Below are 17,039 nucleotides of genomic sequence, written 5' to 3'. Positions count from 1 at the left end.
CTAGGCAAACAGTGTGTTTCTGTGATGATTGTGTCCTGCTGTACTGTATTTGCAGGTGTTTCAATTTCCTTGTTTTTTAAGGAAATTTCATGACTTTTACATGAATACTATAGCGCTTACACGGCTGGGTTCGCCAGAAGAAGAAATGGCACTGAATGGTCACTCAGAACAAAACAGTGTGACTCAGAATGATCACAAGACAGTGGACCGTCTCGTTATAGGAACACGTGCAACGGAGCACCATTCCTCACAGTCACTGTCAAATCGTACAGTAACTCCCACACATGGTGCCTAAATGTTATTAACATAATCATTCATATAATTACACAGTTTCTTATTTATTTATAGCGTTATATGTTGAGCCCAAATACTGTATAAATCCAGACACTTACCGTACTTAGAGTGCTTTCTTTTACCCAAAATGAAACGTGATTTTTAAGTAGTTTCACCTGAACACGTTTTATTACCACGTAAATACATGGCAAGAGTAAGTGAGACTAAAAAAACACTATTCACCCTTGCCCACATCCGTTTTCCAAAACTGGGGGGTCGAATCTATCTATATACAGTAAGTGAAAACAAAAACGCGCCACAGAATAATAACAAAACTGAAAGTGAAACAAATTTTAACGTCAAATTGAACATTCTCAGATGTAACCAAGGATGTTTAAATACAGGCTATCGGAACTCAAGAATCCAGGTAAGAATTTTACAACAGAAATACGGACGAATTAAATTAGTTTAGCTTAATTTGATTAGATGCATTTTATTTTTAAATAACAGTCAATTGCTAGAACTCCTAATAGGAATTTTTAAACATTATACCGGAAATGAATAAATTCAAGATATGAAATTGAATACAAAACATTGCTTGGAAATATCACTTTCTCCGTTGTTCTGACTTCTACATTCCAGGCTTTCGTGTTTCATTTTATTTTTTTATAATAACATCTGAGCAGGATTGTCGGTTTAGACGTTTGAAGAACGTTACCTCTGGTATTCCGCTTCTGGTTTTACATTTAAAAGATGTTAATTTTCTGCTTAGTACTACAAGCATGGATTGTTCATTTGGATACAACATTTATAATAGATTGTGAAGCACCTCAAAACGAACAGACACCATCTGAATAAAACAAAAACTACTGTATCTGCAAAACTAGCCGATAATGCAATTGTACGAGGACTGTTCTCTGCACAGGCTGTCGGATCCCCCAGCCACCACGGCTCACAGACGTGCACAAACAGGTAGATTACATATTACTGTCAAATACAATAAGTATCCATGGCTCTCAATTTAAAAAAAGAGGTATCTATGAGAGACGCATAAAAAACAACATAATTTCAATCCTCCGGCAGCCCAGTCATGCTTCCTTAGGCCAATACCGAATAAAAAAAAAGTACTTCGGTTGTTTTACTAGAATATACTAGACCGTCATGACGGTTCCAGAACAATATTTTTATTATCGACCTCCAGAGAAATAGAGGCAGATTCCAAACCCTCTACCTCGAGTGGATTTTCCCTTCCTGGACAGAACTGTTACAGTACAGTATGTCACACATAGCGTCCGTTTGGGGTTTACTAGGACTGTCCAGAAGTGTCCGGTTGATCACAGGGGAAGCAAATATTACAAGGCTGGGGATATTGTGGACCATGTCTACATGCGGACTGACAGTCCTTTCTGTCCCTCTGTTTGAAGTCCAGTTTGCATGGTTTAGCACCTCCACACACCTCCCATTTCTGTGTGGTAATTGACAGGCATCTCGTCAAACAGTGTGTCAAACACTCAGTTCAGTGAAGATTGCTTCACATTGTACAGTTTGCAGTAGGGCATCAAAAAACATTTAGAAAGGAGAGGAAAGTGAACACAAAAGAGAAAATAACACCATACCCAACAACCGTTATTACGGAAATAAACATTGTTCCAAAGCTGCTGATCTAATCCTACTTCTGTACCTATCTGACACTATCATTTATGTATACTTATTAATTAAAATATTATGTTCCTCTTAATTAAAATTACCGTGATCATTCAGTGTAAAGGATAACATAAAGGATTATGAAAATGATTCAGACTTTTATCTTGTTTTCTTTTACTTAGCTAAGGGGAATTCCATATTCAACAAGGAAGGCCTGAGTCAAAGAATTCCCCAGGTCTGACACTTCTACAAGAAATCTTGCCTCTGCTTTGAGGACAACATGCTGCAAGTCCACGCAACCTTTGGACTACCTCCCCTTGACTAAGATGGCTGAACTTCTGACCAGCAAATGTGAAGTCCCCCCAAAGAAGAGGAAATATGACTTTCAAGGGGTCTCAGACTCACCTGGGCAGTTCATTGGGAGTTTTCTCACTTCCACTCAGCTGTCTCTCCAGATACCTCAGAACATCAACACTGACCTGCCTGTCTGGGCCTCAGTTCGCACTTGCCAGGTGGAAATACAGTGGAACATCACACCATACAAAATTGACATTTGCATTGTTCCTTTGAACTCCAGCACAGTGGCTCTCCTCCAATCTCAGGGAAAACTCAAAGACGAGCAAGAATGCAACCATTCACACACAGGAGACGATCTGGACACAGATCTAGCTTCAGGCCTTTACCAGCCTGTTCGCAATGCTGAGTGGATTCAACAGGCTTCCTTTCACACCAAGCCTTATGACAACATAAAGATATGTGACAAGTTTCTTCTTGGAACCTGTAGGCTTGGCTTTCAGTGCAACCAGCACCACACACCCTATCCCTACCACTGGCAGCTGCGTCGAGAAGACACATATCAGTGGGTGAGCGTGTCCCATTCTGCACAGATCAAGCTTGAGAAGCTCTACTGCATCAAGGACAAAGATCAGGCATCACTGATACAAATGTAGGTTCAGTGAGGTTTCTCAAGGTTTTTATTAAGGCTTAAAAAAGTTTTTTTATGGCCTTATGGCTGCAGTTCAAATCTAGATTTTGCTTTTTTCTCTACTGTGCTAGGGAGATCATGTTTTGTGCATTTTCTATAGTAATCAGTACTTGTACATTTTACATGTTTTAGGTCAAAATTTGGAAAATATTTGTATCAATTCTGTTATGCAACAGAACCACCTGTTGTTCAACTGGGTGGCACTTATACAGGTATCAATGTTTCAACAACTCTAGTCACACATTAGACATTTGGTGAGAATACAACGATTAAGAATAAATTGTATTTTCCACTATTTTCACTTGTCAAGAGTGCTATTTATGAGAGTTGGCAGGATGGAGGAGGCTTGGGAATCCACAGATTTCCACCTGCCTACCAGTTTTTTGACTGGACTGAACACTGACGGTAACAGAAGTGCGTCTGTCTTCACAACCTTGTGCTAAAGCTCAAACATGAAAAAGATCAGAGTTTAGCATAGTATGAGTGTGTAAATCAGCTTTATTTTTTTTATTTGTGAATTAAATTTATCAGTGGTTAACGCTTAAGACAATAGACTAATTATGTGCTACCTTATAAATAAAACATTGTTCATTATAAAACCTGGGAAAGCTTCATGTACTGAAGAAATATATAGGATTTAATACTAATAAGAAATGTATAATCCATGGACTTTGTGTTGCAAAGAAAATGTTAAACATAGTATCTGTTGCTTCATTTCTTGACTGTTTGCTCTGATTCTTCAGGAGCCACACATTCACCCTGGATTTTGAGAAGATGATGATAGAAAATTCAGAAGTTTATGGTAAAGTGAGAAGACTCTCGAACACAACCAATCCAGAATGGAACACCCATTTCCCCACAAACTGGCAGATTTACTGGTGGAATGATTTTAAGTGGGAAAAGTACACAAAGGTAAGTGTATAACCTTTATTTTGTTAACACGTAATCGGTAACATCTGTAAGTGTAAATGCATTATACTATAGGAGAAATAAAATCACAAACCTTCATAGCCTTACTGAAAACAGTACTGCCTAAAAAATAAAAAAGAACAGGAATTGAAGAAATATTTTCAATTTCAAACATAAATAAATGTCTGCCACCTGCATTCTATCAGGAGAAAAATAAAAACTGTAACGCTTCGGGGCTCAGGTGGACGCCCTTGCCGCTGCCGCATCAGGTCGGCCCCCCACCGTCGGGGACTCGAACCCAGGCTTCCAGCGTCACTCAACAGGGACCCAGCCTGTTGAGCTAAATAGAAATCTCCCTTTAGTGCAACAGGCTGGGTCCTTGTTGAGTGATGGGTTCAAGTCCCTGACGGTGGGGGGCAGACCTGATGTGGCACCAGGTGAGGGTGCCCACGTGAACCCCGTAGCGTTACATTGGTGTCAGAAGCGGGGTGAGATAGCCCTTCTCTGAGGATGGCGAGTTAAGCGGGGGAGAGTGTAACGCTTATGGCCACCAGTGAGTGTGTAAGAGTTGGCTTACCAGAGCGGTGACGTCACCGCCCTTCCCTGTGATAGCAGGGGCTGCAGCCGCTGGGCTGAGGGGAGATCTCTCTTTAGCTCAACAGGCTGGGTCCCTGTGGAGTGACGCCGGAGGCCCGCATTCGAGCCCCCGATGGTGGGGGACCGACCTGATGCAGCAGCAGGCGAGGGCGCCTACGTGAACCCTGTAGCGTTACAATACTATAATATTACTTTAACAAATTACAAAGACAACTTGTACAAGTACTAACAAGTGCTCTGGATTCCTGAAGTTGAAGGTTTCCGTTACAAATGTTGTTGACCTATCATACATCTTTTGCTGTCTTCCTCAGTGGTTAATCTGTCAAAACCTAGACCTGTGGGAACAGTGGAAGTCTTATGTAAAATTGCTGCTATAGATGAAAACATCACTATAATTATCACTGACTTATCATTATAGTTGTTGACAGTATAAGCAGTTGTGTAATTCTTAGCATTGTCCTGAACATTTCCCCAAAGTCTCCCAGTCTGAACATGCAACTCTGTTCAATAGTGAAGCTAAACTGTCACACTGTCAATTCCCACAGTTTTAAAACTTCTAATTTTCAAACAGAATGAACAGCATTAGCAATGCTACTGTATGTGGGAACAGCTTATAGAACAGGCTTATAACTGTAACTTATTCCCAAGATGTTACCTGTAACAGAAGTAAAAACAGTTTGTTCTTTAGTTTCCTGGTTCAACCCATCAATACCCCTTAGTGTTGTATGTTCTGTACTTGAATCGAATCCCCTTTCGATCTCCTTTTTTTTTCGAGTTTTATGGTATAGTGATCAAAATTCTATGTGAGATATTTTTTGTAGCCAGCAGCCATATCACCCTGCAACTCACAACTGGCAACCCACTGAAGCTAAGCAGGTACTGTGTGAGCCTGGATGGGAGACCTCCTGGGAAAAACTAAGGTTGCTGCTGGAAGAGGTGTTAGTGAGGCCAGCAGGGGGTGCTCACCCTGAGGTCTATGTGGGTCCTTATGCCCCAGTATAGTGATAGGGACACTATACTGTAAAAAGGCGCTGACCTTTGGATGAGATGTAAAACTGAGGTCCTGACTCTCTGTGGCCATTAAAAATCCTGGGGTGTTTCTTGAAAAGAGTAGGGGTGTTACCCAGTGTCCTGACCAAATTTCTATTGGCCTTTACCAATCATGGCCTCCTCATAATCCCTATCTATGAACTGGCTTCTTCACTCTGCTCTCCTCCCCACTGATAGCTGATGTGTGGTGAGTGTACTGGAGCACTATGGCTGTCGTTGCATCATTCAGGTTGATGCCGCACGTTGGTGGTGGTGGAGGGGAGCCCCCATTACCTGTTGTTACGTCCCAGCGTGTGGTCCATGTGTGTTTTATTGCTGTTCCGCACTACCTGACCTTGATTGTTCTCCCTCCCCCATTGGTCAATTATTGCAACATTGTTTCTGTTTGACATTGTCTTCAGTTAACTCTCAGACAGTCAGAGTGCAGATTATTCGGTTGGAGGTTTTCAGAAGGAAGGGGCCTTTCATTTGACTTCAGTCCCACTCGGTTCAGCTTAGGCTTCATTTCGCATTTGGTTTTTGCTTTGGTTTCGTTTCCCTTCGTGTGTATGTCTTTTCGTATAGCTTCGGCTTTTTGTTTCGTTTGTTTGTGTTTATTCTTGTTTCGCCATTGCCTTGCCCAAACTTGTTGTATGTTATGTGTTCAACCTCTGTGTTCTTTTGTACCCTGTTACTTATGTCTACTCTCGTTTTCCCTTATTTATATTCATAGTTTGCTTGTGTATTTGTGTGAACTTTTGTGTTAAGGGTTAGTTTAGGTTGTTGGGTACATTCTACACACTTAGTTGATTTTTGTATTAGTAACATTAGTTAGTACGGATGAGTGCCATTTGTCTTGTATGGTTATGGGTAGTCAGTGAAGGTTAGCTAGGGCGTTTGAAGACGCTGAAGACCGTGTGTTTCGAGTTTTGTTTCGTAGTTAGGTCAGCTTTCTCTCACTTTCTTAGCCAGCTCCATTTTGTTTGTTATTTTCTTTCCTTTGGCATCGCTCTAGTTCCCTGCCCCTGTTTCTTATTGTTTCTTATTTCGTACCAGTCACTTATTCACGTTAAAATAATCACTTTTGCACCAACCCTTGTTGTAACGCTTCCTAAGTCCCTCACCAGAACCCACCTGCATCCAAAACCCATTCTAAATGTTACAGCCCTTTTCCCCTAGACACCTTGGGTCGTAACATTATTGGGGGCTCGTCCAGGATCTTAAATTCCCGTGTTAAGGATTTTTGGTTGCAGAATTTTGGTTTTTGTACTTTTGTGCATTTTGGGACTGGATAGCATTATTTGGGGGTTTTTGTTTAGGATAAGGACTGGTATAGGATTCTGATTTGTGGATTGTGTTTTTGGCAAGGTAATTATGACTATGTTTGATTTATGAAAGTTTGTGGAGGAACCTTCCTCTGAGCAGCTGGACAGGTGTAGGAAGGATGAATTGCTCCAAATTGCAGATCACTTCCAGGTTCAGGTATCAAATCAAGGTCTTAAAAGAGATACCAACAGAGCTGTGATTGATAGGTTGGTGGAGTTAGCGGTCTTTGCACTAGCGAGCAAGGACAACGGTTCTCCTGGGGCTGGTGCTAAACCTGCTATGGCTGAATAGTTAGTGGAGGCTGAGGTCAAGGCCACATTACCTCCCTTTGTACCTTTCTCTCCTGTCTCCACTGGGTTGAAAGACGAGACTCGCCTGAAAGTTTGTCTGGCCTACTTGGAAATGGAGGCGCAGGAAAAAGCCCAGGTATGCCAGGCAGAATTTGAGTTGTGCCTTGTAATTCCTAAAATGGAGATCGAGGTGGAGAAATAGGTTAAGCTCCGACAGCTTGAATTAGAGACAAAAAGGAATGCTCTTGCTGTGTAGTCGACCCACTCTGAGGCCTCTAGCGTGTCTCCTGTGCAAGATCCACTCTCGACCACCTTTGATGTAAGCAAATTGCGGAAGTTGATTCGTACTTTGGTGCATTCGAGCGCATTGCCACATCACTTCGGCGGCCTAAGGAGGTCTGGTCACTGCTGTTGCAGTGTAGATTAGTTGGCAAAGCTCAGGAAGTTTGTTCTACACTCTCTTTAGAAGAAAGTTTGCACTACGATACTGTGAAGGCTGCAATCCTATGTGCATATGAATGGTTCCTGAAGCTTATAGACAACGATTCCGAAATCATCGTAAAGTATCAGGCCAAACGTTTGTTGAATTCAAGAGAATTCTCTTTGATAAATGGTGTGTAGCCAGTAAAGTGGGCAACTTTAATTCATTGCACTGCATTGCATTGCATTCACTTAAAATAATCACTTTTGCACCAACCCTTGTTGTAAGGCTTCCTAAGTCCCTCACCAGAACCCACCTGCATCCAAAAACCATTCTAAATGTTACACCCCTTTTCCCCTAAACACTTGTGGTTGTAACACCTGTAAAGTGCTTTGAGTGGAGTATCCAAAAAAGCACTATATAAGTGTAAGTTATTATTATTATTATTATTATTATTATTATTAAAGCGTAACGTACCTCTAATTAAATTTCAAATTTTCCCCAAGCATTCTGTTTTGTTTTCTATTACTTTCCCACGTCATTGGGTTGAGGACTTTCCCTTACTCAGAAAGAGTAACAGGTTCAAAATGGATCTCTGTGGTAAACCACTGTTCATATCTGCCCAATTAGATGCTGTGCTCTTTAAGATGATGTGCTGTTTCCTGTTTGGCTTTTAATTAATCAACCTTTTGAGACCTACTGTCTCTGAAGCTTTTTGGAAGTCTAGATATATTATATTGAATGGTTTTATCTACACTCTCTTTTGTTTGTTTGAAGAATTCTAACAAGTCAGTTAAACAAGCCTTAATTTTCTTAATCCATCTTGATTGTCTCTTTAAATGCTCATCTGTGCATTATTTGATTTTAAATAACAGTGATTTCCCAAAACCACACTCTTTAACATGTTACTTCTCCCCCCATTCCTGGTCCTGAACAACAACAAAAATGGTAAGAATATGCATATATGACAACAAGAAGCTCTATTTTGTTGTTAAGAGCAATTTCCCTGGGGTTGTGTTTTTTGCAGTGTGTTTTAAAGATTTTGCTAGCCAAAATGGAGGCTGGAGAAAACAAATGCACAGTCACAATCAGGAAACAGAAGTATGAGGTGGACTTCAATAGTTTAATGCAGACAAACCTCAAAACGGGATTTGTGCGGAAAATACGACGACGACCCACCTTCCGTTCTCCTCATTCCCTGAAGCCTCACTTGAAGTAAGGTTTCAGTTCTCTGTGCTTTTTGTCTTACCAGTTATTTTTTTCATTCTTTTTTTCAGATGATCTGCATACAGTATACTTTCAGCTCACTCATGTTGTGTGCATATTTAAAAACAGCTAAAGATATTTTTACAAAGATGTTACTTAAGCTCTAGAGTTAGTTCTAATGTATTGCAAAACACAAAAGGTAAGCACGTAATTGACCAATAGCATTACATTTTTTAAGAAAAAATATTTTTCTTAATTTTTAACAGCTTTTTGGGATCTTGTACTGCACCCATTGTGATATATGATTAATGTAATTCATGAGATTGTGACATATCAAGAAAGTCCTCAGTCTTGAAATTCACCTTCTGGGATAAACAAATTATATCTGATTTCTGCATGTGATCATATCATGTCTAGTGCCAAAATTAGGGTGGTTTATAACATGCACCACTCTGAAGAGCTTTAAAATGTTTTTAGTTCCAAATGAATATTTGATGGTCTTCTTTCATTCTCTCTAGGACTGTTATCTTAAATGAATTGCAAATTCAAAATGATATGGTTCCCCAGAAGTACGACTTTGATCCACTGTCAGAATTTAGAAGTTGGTATCCCCCTGTGTGGACAATGCCACTGGCCCAGAACGAGTTCAAGAAAGTGGATGTGCCCCCCTGGGAACAAGCGTTTTATACCATTTATGAGCTTTTCCACACCACTATGTCTGAGATGGAGGTGGAGATTGTGAGCATCCAGCAAATCCAGAATATCTTCCAGTGGGACAAATACAGAAGGTAAGAACAGAAGACCCCTAATGTCCAAAATTAGGGCAATGAAGGTATGAAGATTGCTGCAAGAGTTGCTCATTCAATCTTGTGTGCTACAGTACAAATGAAAAACCAGGGATTTCAAAGAAAACATTCAGTCCCTGGTTAAATATTTAGGAAAATGCAGTAAAAATGCTGTGAACGTTCTATGGAAAGCATCAAGTTACAGTATTAAAAGTAAATTGCTGTTGCAAGGCATCAACACACCATATTGCTATAGAACAGAATATTAGAGAGACAGAACTTTTTCCCCATAGGATGTAGATTTGGTCTAGTTTACATCTAGTTAAAACCTAGAAACCTATCCTAGAAAAAAACTTACATACACTCATATTAACATTTTGAAGGCATTTAGACAATTATAAGAATGCAGTAGTAAATATAAAAATGAAATAAAAAAATGGGTATTCTATTTGCAAACTGTTGCCCTTAAGAGTTTGATTGTCTCTCCTGTTTGTTATTGCTGTTCAAGCAATGTAAAGATAAGGGCAATAACCTTCATTTATTTTTTTTATTTTTGAAAAAACAGAACCAAAGAGGAAACCCATTTCAGTCTGGTGATTTTATTAATGCTGACCCTTTTGACCATTTGCATACAGGCAGAAAAGGAGTGGACCAGGTTCTCAAAGTTTAGTTTGCTCACTTTAAAATGCAAACTACAAGCTGTGCATTATAAAGCCTATTTGGAGACTTGTAGTGTCTATATTTTTTCGGGCAGTCAATTTATTTATTGGGTGGTTTGGGTCCACAGCCATATAATGGTTAGATAGCCAATTTCCTTATGTATAACTATACCTTCACACACCTTGCTGATCGAACTTCTCTGCCATCTTTCTCCCACAGTGCAAGGAATTCAACACGTTGCAAACATGTATGTATGAATGTATGAAAAGATACTAACAAGACATGCTACTCTTTTTTAGGTCATGGCATCTACCCTTAAACGTTAATTTAAGTACTGTATTTACTATTATTCTGTATTTACATATTCTCTGCCATTGACAAATTGCATTTATTATGAGAACTAAGTAATGGACCACATGTAGTATTCTTATGTAAATTAACGAAATCAGATAACAGCTCATAAACTAAACTGCGTAATTTCGTAACAAAATTGTCATTATTGCTTACATTCACCGTGTTTATAATACCTCTACAGAAAATAATTTGTGGTTTTTATTGGGATGTTGGTCATGCCATCAATCTATCAAACTGGCTTCCAAACATCATCATAGCAGAAGAAGCTACAGTATTTCCACAAAAAAGCAACATTGAAGCATTAACGGATCCAACCAAAAGAGAACACTTCCAAGAATACACTAGATAAAAGCTCTTTTGGGAGATCTCAAGACAAATATCACCTATGCCCGTGAACAACAGGACTGTTTTTACAAAATGACTAGATATCAAATGACTGTATTGATCACAATCACAAGGGTTTCTGTGCATGACAGATTGACCAAATTCCAAGCTAAAGAAGCTGGCATACTGACAAGTCAGAAGTACAAAGGTGAACTGTTATGACATGGCATTTCACTTGAAATGAAGAACGGGTGTCAGACAAACAAGGCAATTTAACATCTTGCAGACATGAATAATATCAATCGTTTCTTCACTGCCACTGTTTATGACTTAAAGATCCATGTACATGACCTTTTAAGACTTAAGGAAAGGGGCGAGCTGATCTAGGAAATGGCGGCAGTCAATGCCTATTTGAAGGAGATGGTTCCAGTCAGTTAAGAGCAGAATATTCAATTCCACCCCACAACACGCAATCAGAGACAACCTTATTCTATGGATATGTAATGGAAAACAACAAAATAGCAAAAGATAATAGAATTACTGCTAAACTTTGTAAGCACAATGGAGAGGAAATAATTTTTACACTCTCTGAACACTTCAGATCTGGACTAAAGAGATAACCCAGAATGATTTTTTAAAATGCCATGAATGTGACAAAGAAAGGGAGAAATCTAACTGTGTAAATCAGAGAGGGCCCATTGCAGTCCAGACCATAACAAAAATCTCGGAAACTGTCTCATTCCTTTTGCTGGAGAGCTTCTTACAGAATCCAAGTGTGGGGTTCAGACCTCAAGTGGCACAGCTGAATTAGCACTTCAAATTACAGAAAAAAAAAACATTGCGAGCAATGCTCTGCCTTTTTTCGACTTGTCAAAATACTCTGAGAATTGCACGGAATGCTGTAAAATCCTCCTGAAGTAAAGCTATTCTCCACAATTCTACAACTTAAGCAATTCTTGCCTGCTTCATCATATTATACATAGATATGAAAAACATGGTGAACATGAAAAATGGGTCCATTACACAGTGCTTTGTGTTCTGGACAGGAGTCAAACAATTTTGTGTCATCACCTCAATTCTATTTTTGTTATTTCTAAGCACCACGCTGTATTTCATTGAACTCAAACCAAGTTGGAGTGCAGCTGCGTAGTGAATTGAGTAATTTAATTAATCCTCGACTACTCCAGTTCAGAATTAGAATTACCAAGACTTCCGTCATCGAACTCCAGTATGCTAATACTGTACAGTAGTAAAACTTGGCAGCAATGGATTTCCATACAACTGGCAACAAAAGTGTACATTCAGATAACTAAAAAAACTCACGAGTAACACTGAAAAGTGTTTCTAATTCTATTGCAGGATTTCATTTACTGGCTTTACCAATAAATATCTGAAAAAAATACTACTTTCCAATGTTCCAAGGCAGGATCTTCCCAGAATTGATGACTCAATTGCACAAACGTCACCTTAGACAACTCGCCTGATAGAAATAGTTAACTCCTTATTTACAATGTTTATATTTGTTTACCTTACTGTTGTTTTATTTTGTTATTTGACTCCTGGTCATGTTTACATATTGTTTGTGATAACAATAATTACACATTTATGAAAGGTAATTGTAAGATAAAATGCTAAAATATATAACATGATGTTTTGAAGATTTCCAACCATTATGATTCATGTCTAAGAAGACTTCCGTAAGAAACTTGTGTCCAATTCTGGGAAGAAGTATTTGAACTTCAAAGCTAATTGTTTTATTTACCAAAAGTGAATGCTCTGTATGTAAAGAAATTAGCAATGAAGTCCTTAAGTGAAGTCTTCATTAACTATATACTGGAACTTCCAGTATATCACTGGTGAAAAAAACAGGTGAGATCAAATTTAAGATTATTGGCTATAACAGAAGAAAATATATTTCACAAAAAAAGAGAAATAATAAAAAAACATTTGTGTAGACCCAATGTTTAAAGCCAGTGAAGTTCCTATAAAAACGTAGAGGTTGAGATGTGCTAATGGTGTTCAACTTTATTTAAATAGTAAAATGTACAGTACCCTCAACAGGAAAAACCAGGTAGATTCTAGATCTGATTCTAAACCACAAAGAAATCTTGGCTAATGAAGAACAAACTGGAGATTCAACATTAGTTCAATACCTTCCACACAGTCCATATTTCAATATAGTCAGAAAGCCTGGAATTACATGGAATCACTGAGGAAAGCATAGAAAACCAAGGACTAACTTTACAATGTTCTTCAGGATAAGATATACAGTATAAAACATACAAGCTCCTTTAAGGGCAGAGTATTTAATTATTTCAAAACAAAAGGTGGTGTTCAAACATATTTATGAAGTTTCATACTGTAATGTACTAGTTTGTGTATTTCATACATACATTTATCATTGCTATGACTGGATAACAGTATTTATAAAAGTGATTGAGCCACAGATAAGGGTTCCTGCACTATCTGTCCTATCTATTCCAAAACTAACTTCTATATATAAAAGAGAAAAAGCACTCGTCAAATATAAGCAACACAGATGGAAATGTCTAATACATGATGAAATCACGTCTTGATGTCAATGATGAAGGCAGCATATTTGAATTTTATCCACATGTCTGTACATGAAATAAGGAAACAATAGGAGTGTACTCAGATGGTCTATATACTGTACAACTGCAGAAGCAATAGTCTCTGAGTCTCCCCTTTATATTTAACTAAAGCCTTAACTAAAGTTTTTCAACCAAATAAAATGTTTCCACTATGTTACATTTTGGAAACCTCTGAATTTCACACTTTAAAGATTAAATATCAGAATACAACAGAGGTTATTTATGGAGATCTAGAGTACAACAGAGTTATAGTATTTATAAAAAATAAATGCCTTACTGATAATATGGAGCTTCACTATCCTGCATACTGCCCTTCTATTAGTTCATTATGTAGAACTTGTCAAGAGACTACACATGGGCATATGGAGTTTACAAGACAACAGCAGACAAATTCATGAGATTTGTCTCAAAGCATGAAATTCAAGTATCCATACCATCACTAATAGAACCAGTGTTACAACAGATTCATCGATAGTCTATTAATTCCCATCTTATCTTTTGGACATTTTATGCTTGGAAATAGGTGATGAAACATAGAGAATTATAAAAATTAGAGAAACATAACTATTTCTTTTACATTTTAGACAAAAGGAGTTTATGTCTGCAAAGCACTCCCATGGTATAACAATTGAGCGCCATTTATTCCATGGGACCACAGAAGAATCAGTGGACATCATTTGCAAGATGAACTTTGACCCCCGTGTGGCAGGGAAGAATGGCATTGCTTATGGCAGAGGGAGCTACTTTGCAAAGGATGCCAGCTACTCTGACAAGTATGCACCAGCCACTTCAGAGGGATTCCAATACATGTTCCTGGCCAAAGTCCTTGTGGGGAAAACCATCATTGGAAACCAAAGCTACTACCGGCCTCCGCCTCTTTGTCCCTCAGCAGCAGGAAGTGACATATACGACACCTGTGTGAATCGTGAGAAAGACCCATCAATTTTTGTTGCCTTTGATAGCTGTCAGTGTTACCCTTATTACCTTATCAAGTACCGAACTCTCTCGGATGATGTGAACGCATTTGAATAACGGAATACTGTAAAGAGACCTGTGGAGGGTTTGTGGAAATTTGCTGATTTGTTTTTTTTTTTCATTCAACTCTTGGGTACTAAATGAGTTTACTTATTGTGCCTGTCACATAAAATATCTTAAAGCACTTTAAAAAGAAACTTGGGTTTCCAACAATACAAATTAAATACATTAATCATTAAATAACCAAAAACATTAAATCCAATTGAATTTACATATTTGTAAAGTAGTATGAAATTAAAATAAAGCCAAGTGAAATTACAGTAAAAGCATAGTAAAGCACAGAGATGGAGACATATGGTAAAGCTTGAATGAAAAAAGTGGTGTCTAAGGACACTGTATTACACATCAGTTAGGTATGTAGCAGTAAGACATTGTATGGTGCCAAGTATTCTAACTTGGGTTTCTCCTTTCAGAAGTGAAGTGAAGTACTTCTCAACCTTATTTCTTCACAGAAAATAAGGTATAATTAACTGAATAATAAATTGAAAGGTCATATGTTGTCAATGAAATAATGAAGATTGCAGTGGCATCATTGCTGCCTATTGATGGACAACTATTGGATGGAGCGGTGGCTCTGTGGCTAAAGATCTGCGCCTATTTGCCGGTTCAAATCCTGCAGCTGGCAGAGGAATCCTACTCTGTTGGGCCCCTGAGCAAGGCCCTTAACCCCAACTGCTCCAGGGGCGCTGTACAATGGCTGACCCTGCGCTCTGACCCCAAGCTTCTCTCTGTCGCTCTGTCTGTGTCTCATGGAGAACAAGTTGGGGTATGTGAAAAAGACAAATTCCTAATGCAAGAAATTGTATATGGCTAATAAAGTGATAAAGATTAATTCTAAGACTGAATATGTTACTTAATATTCCACACAATTGTTTGCAACAGAAGACATCGATATCATAACCCATGTTTAAAATCACGCTCCATCAGTATTGGGTAATCTTGACATACAGTAGCTGACACCCAGGACGATGAAAAACACCAAAATCAATGGGGACTGAGTGCATGTTCCAAGGCATACCTAATGAAATGAAGATTATTATTCATAGAACCCTAAGGAGGATATTTCAGTTCTCACTTTGATTGGGAGCAGTGCTCACAGATTGGAGAACTGTAGATGTAACACCAATTTATAAGGAGGCAGACAGAATTCAACCAAGACACTATAGAAAACCTTACTTCTGTTACAGATCAACTTTTGAAAACGATAATTACAGATAAATTTAATGAATTCTTAGAAAACAATGGTATTTTAAGAAACAGCTAACTTCAGTCTAGAAAGGGAAGGTCTTGTTTTTAATAACTTGCTAGAATTCTTGAACAATCAACAAGAAGAGTAAATACCACTGAAGCATGCGACATTGTATGTTTAACTCTATTACATTTTTTTTATACTACACACACCACCCTATGCAAGATTATGTAAAACATCACCAAAAATCTAATTCATTACCTACCTACGAACCAGTGATCCTATTTACAGGTGCTAAAAGCCCTGCCCCTTGATGGCTTCCAGTGGCTGGTCAGCTGATATTAAAGACTCCACAGCCCAGTCTGCTACAAAGCCAAATTGACTTAAGACATCTGCAACAGTGTATTTCCAATTATTCTTCAATTTTCTTAGTATTGTAAAATGCAAATTGAGATTATGCATTACACAGAAGACTTGTGGTCACAAAATATTGGAATTATCCATCCATCTGCTTTATCCAATATCGGGTCATGGGAGGAGCGCCAAAGCCTATCCTGGCAAGCCGCAGGCATAAGGAATGATACACCCTGGATGGGATACCAGTTCATCACAGGTTACACACAGAAAAGACAAGCACAAACTCACACCAGGGCCAATTTTCCCAGAATTAACCTACCCATATGTCTTTGGACAGTGGGCGAATGCCCACATGAACACAGGGAGAACATAAACTCCATGCAGAAAACACACCTGGAATTGAACCCACGGTCCAACCGCTGCAAGGCAGCAATGCTTACCACTGCACCATTATACTGCTCATATTTTAAATATAGTTAAAATGAAAATAAATGTGTTTAATGCATGAAGTAAGGATTTAACGACTTCATCAAGTGGTGCAAGCAACTTACTGTATGTTTTAACTAAAAGCAAACATTTTACAGACTTTCCAGTCTTTCGAATTGTCTTCATTAAAGTCAGTAATAAATTGATATTAAGTCAGCATTCAGTTAACTAAACACATAGTCTGTAATACATAAATGCAAGTCTACAACCTGCTGATAGACAACAATGAATAAGTGCTGTGTTTGTAGTTTGCTGTTTGTAGATGGTTAAAGATTTGATTTAATCTCGTCTCTAGAATGAAAAGGAACCTTAAAGATACAATTGTTCTCAGAGTCTAACTTAGCCCTTCTCAGAACTTTAACAAACACATTTAATGAAATTACTTCTAATCTTTTACAAAAAGAATGACACATTCCAACTAAATTCACCATAATAGTAGTATGCAGACAGATATAAAAAGCTTGATACACAATCGTTTTGGCTGTCATTTTGAGCTCTATATTTGGGGGATTTTAATTGTTATGGATAATATTTAATTATTTTAAGTATTCGAGAAT

At 38.3% G+C, this 17,039-nt stretch overlaps 1 protein-coding gene across 3 annotated transcripts; it reads left to right on the top strand.

Annotated features, from left to right (window-relative positions):
• The first annotated feature begins 553 nt into the window (after positions 1 to 553).
• LOC148654539 (protein mono-ADP-ribosyltransferase TIPARP-like) lies at positions 554 to 15,288 on the top strand. 3 transcript variants are annotated; one of them, XM_088646909.1, is made up of 7 exons: positions 636 to 700; positions 1,091 to 1,245; positions 2,100 to 2,863; positions 3,646 to 3,814; positions 8,502 to 8,689; positions 9,199 to 9,468; positions 14,000 to 15,288. In XM_088646909.1, exons 3-7 carry the CDS (start codon positions 2,244 to 2,246, stop codon positions 14,445 to 14,447), a joined length of 1,695 nt encoding a protein of 564 aa, XP_088503035.1. In that variant the 5' UTR covers positions 636 to 700; positions 1,091 to 1,245; positions 2,100 to 2,243; the 3' UTR covers positions 14,448 to 15,288. The 3 variants fall into 3 exon arrangements, with proteins under 3 accessions (XP_088503033.1, XP_088503035.1, XP_088503034.1); XM_088646908.1 differs by having other exon boundaries at positions 637 to 700; positions 1,046 to 1,245; XM_088646907.1 differs by lacking the exon at positions 1,091 to 1,245 and having other exon boundaries at positions 554 to 700.
• Positions 15,289 to 17,039: the final 1,751 nt, after the last annotated feature.

Source organism: Lepisosteus platostomus, chromosome 9 (genome assembly GCF_059453375.1).
Source record: "Lepisosteus platostomus isolate fLepPlt1 chromosome 9, fLepPlt1.hap1, whole genome shotgun sequence".
Lineage (NCBI taxonomy): Eukaryota > Metazoa > Chordata > Actinopteri > Semionotiformes > Lepisosteidae > Lepisosteus > Lepisosteus platostomus.
The sequence above is the reverse complement of the archived record's forward strand: the minus strand, read 5'-3'. Positions and strand labels throughout refer to the sequence as shown.

Excerpts from the sequence above, each read along its gene's own strand:
- LOC148654539 (XM_088646907.1), top strand. The coding sequence starts at position 2,244 with ATGGCTGAACTTCTGACCAGCAAATGTGAAGTCCCCCCAAAGAAGAGG. Across the intron at positions 2,864-3,645 it reads CAGGCATCACTGATACAAAT|GAGCCACACATTCACCCTGG; the intron begins GTAGGTTCAGTG and ends CTGATTCTTCAG. Across the intron at positions 3,815-8,501 it reads AGTGGGAAAAGTACACAAAG|TGTGTTTTAAAGATTTTGCT; the intron begins GTAAGTGTATAA and ends TGTTTTTTGCAG.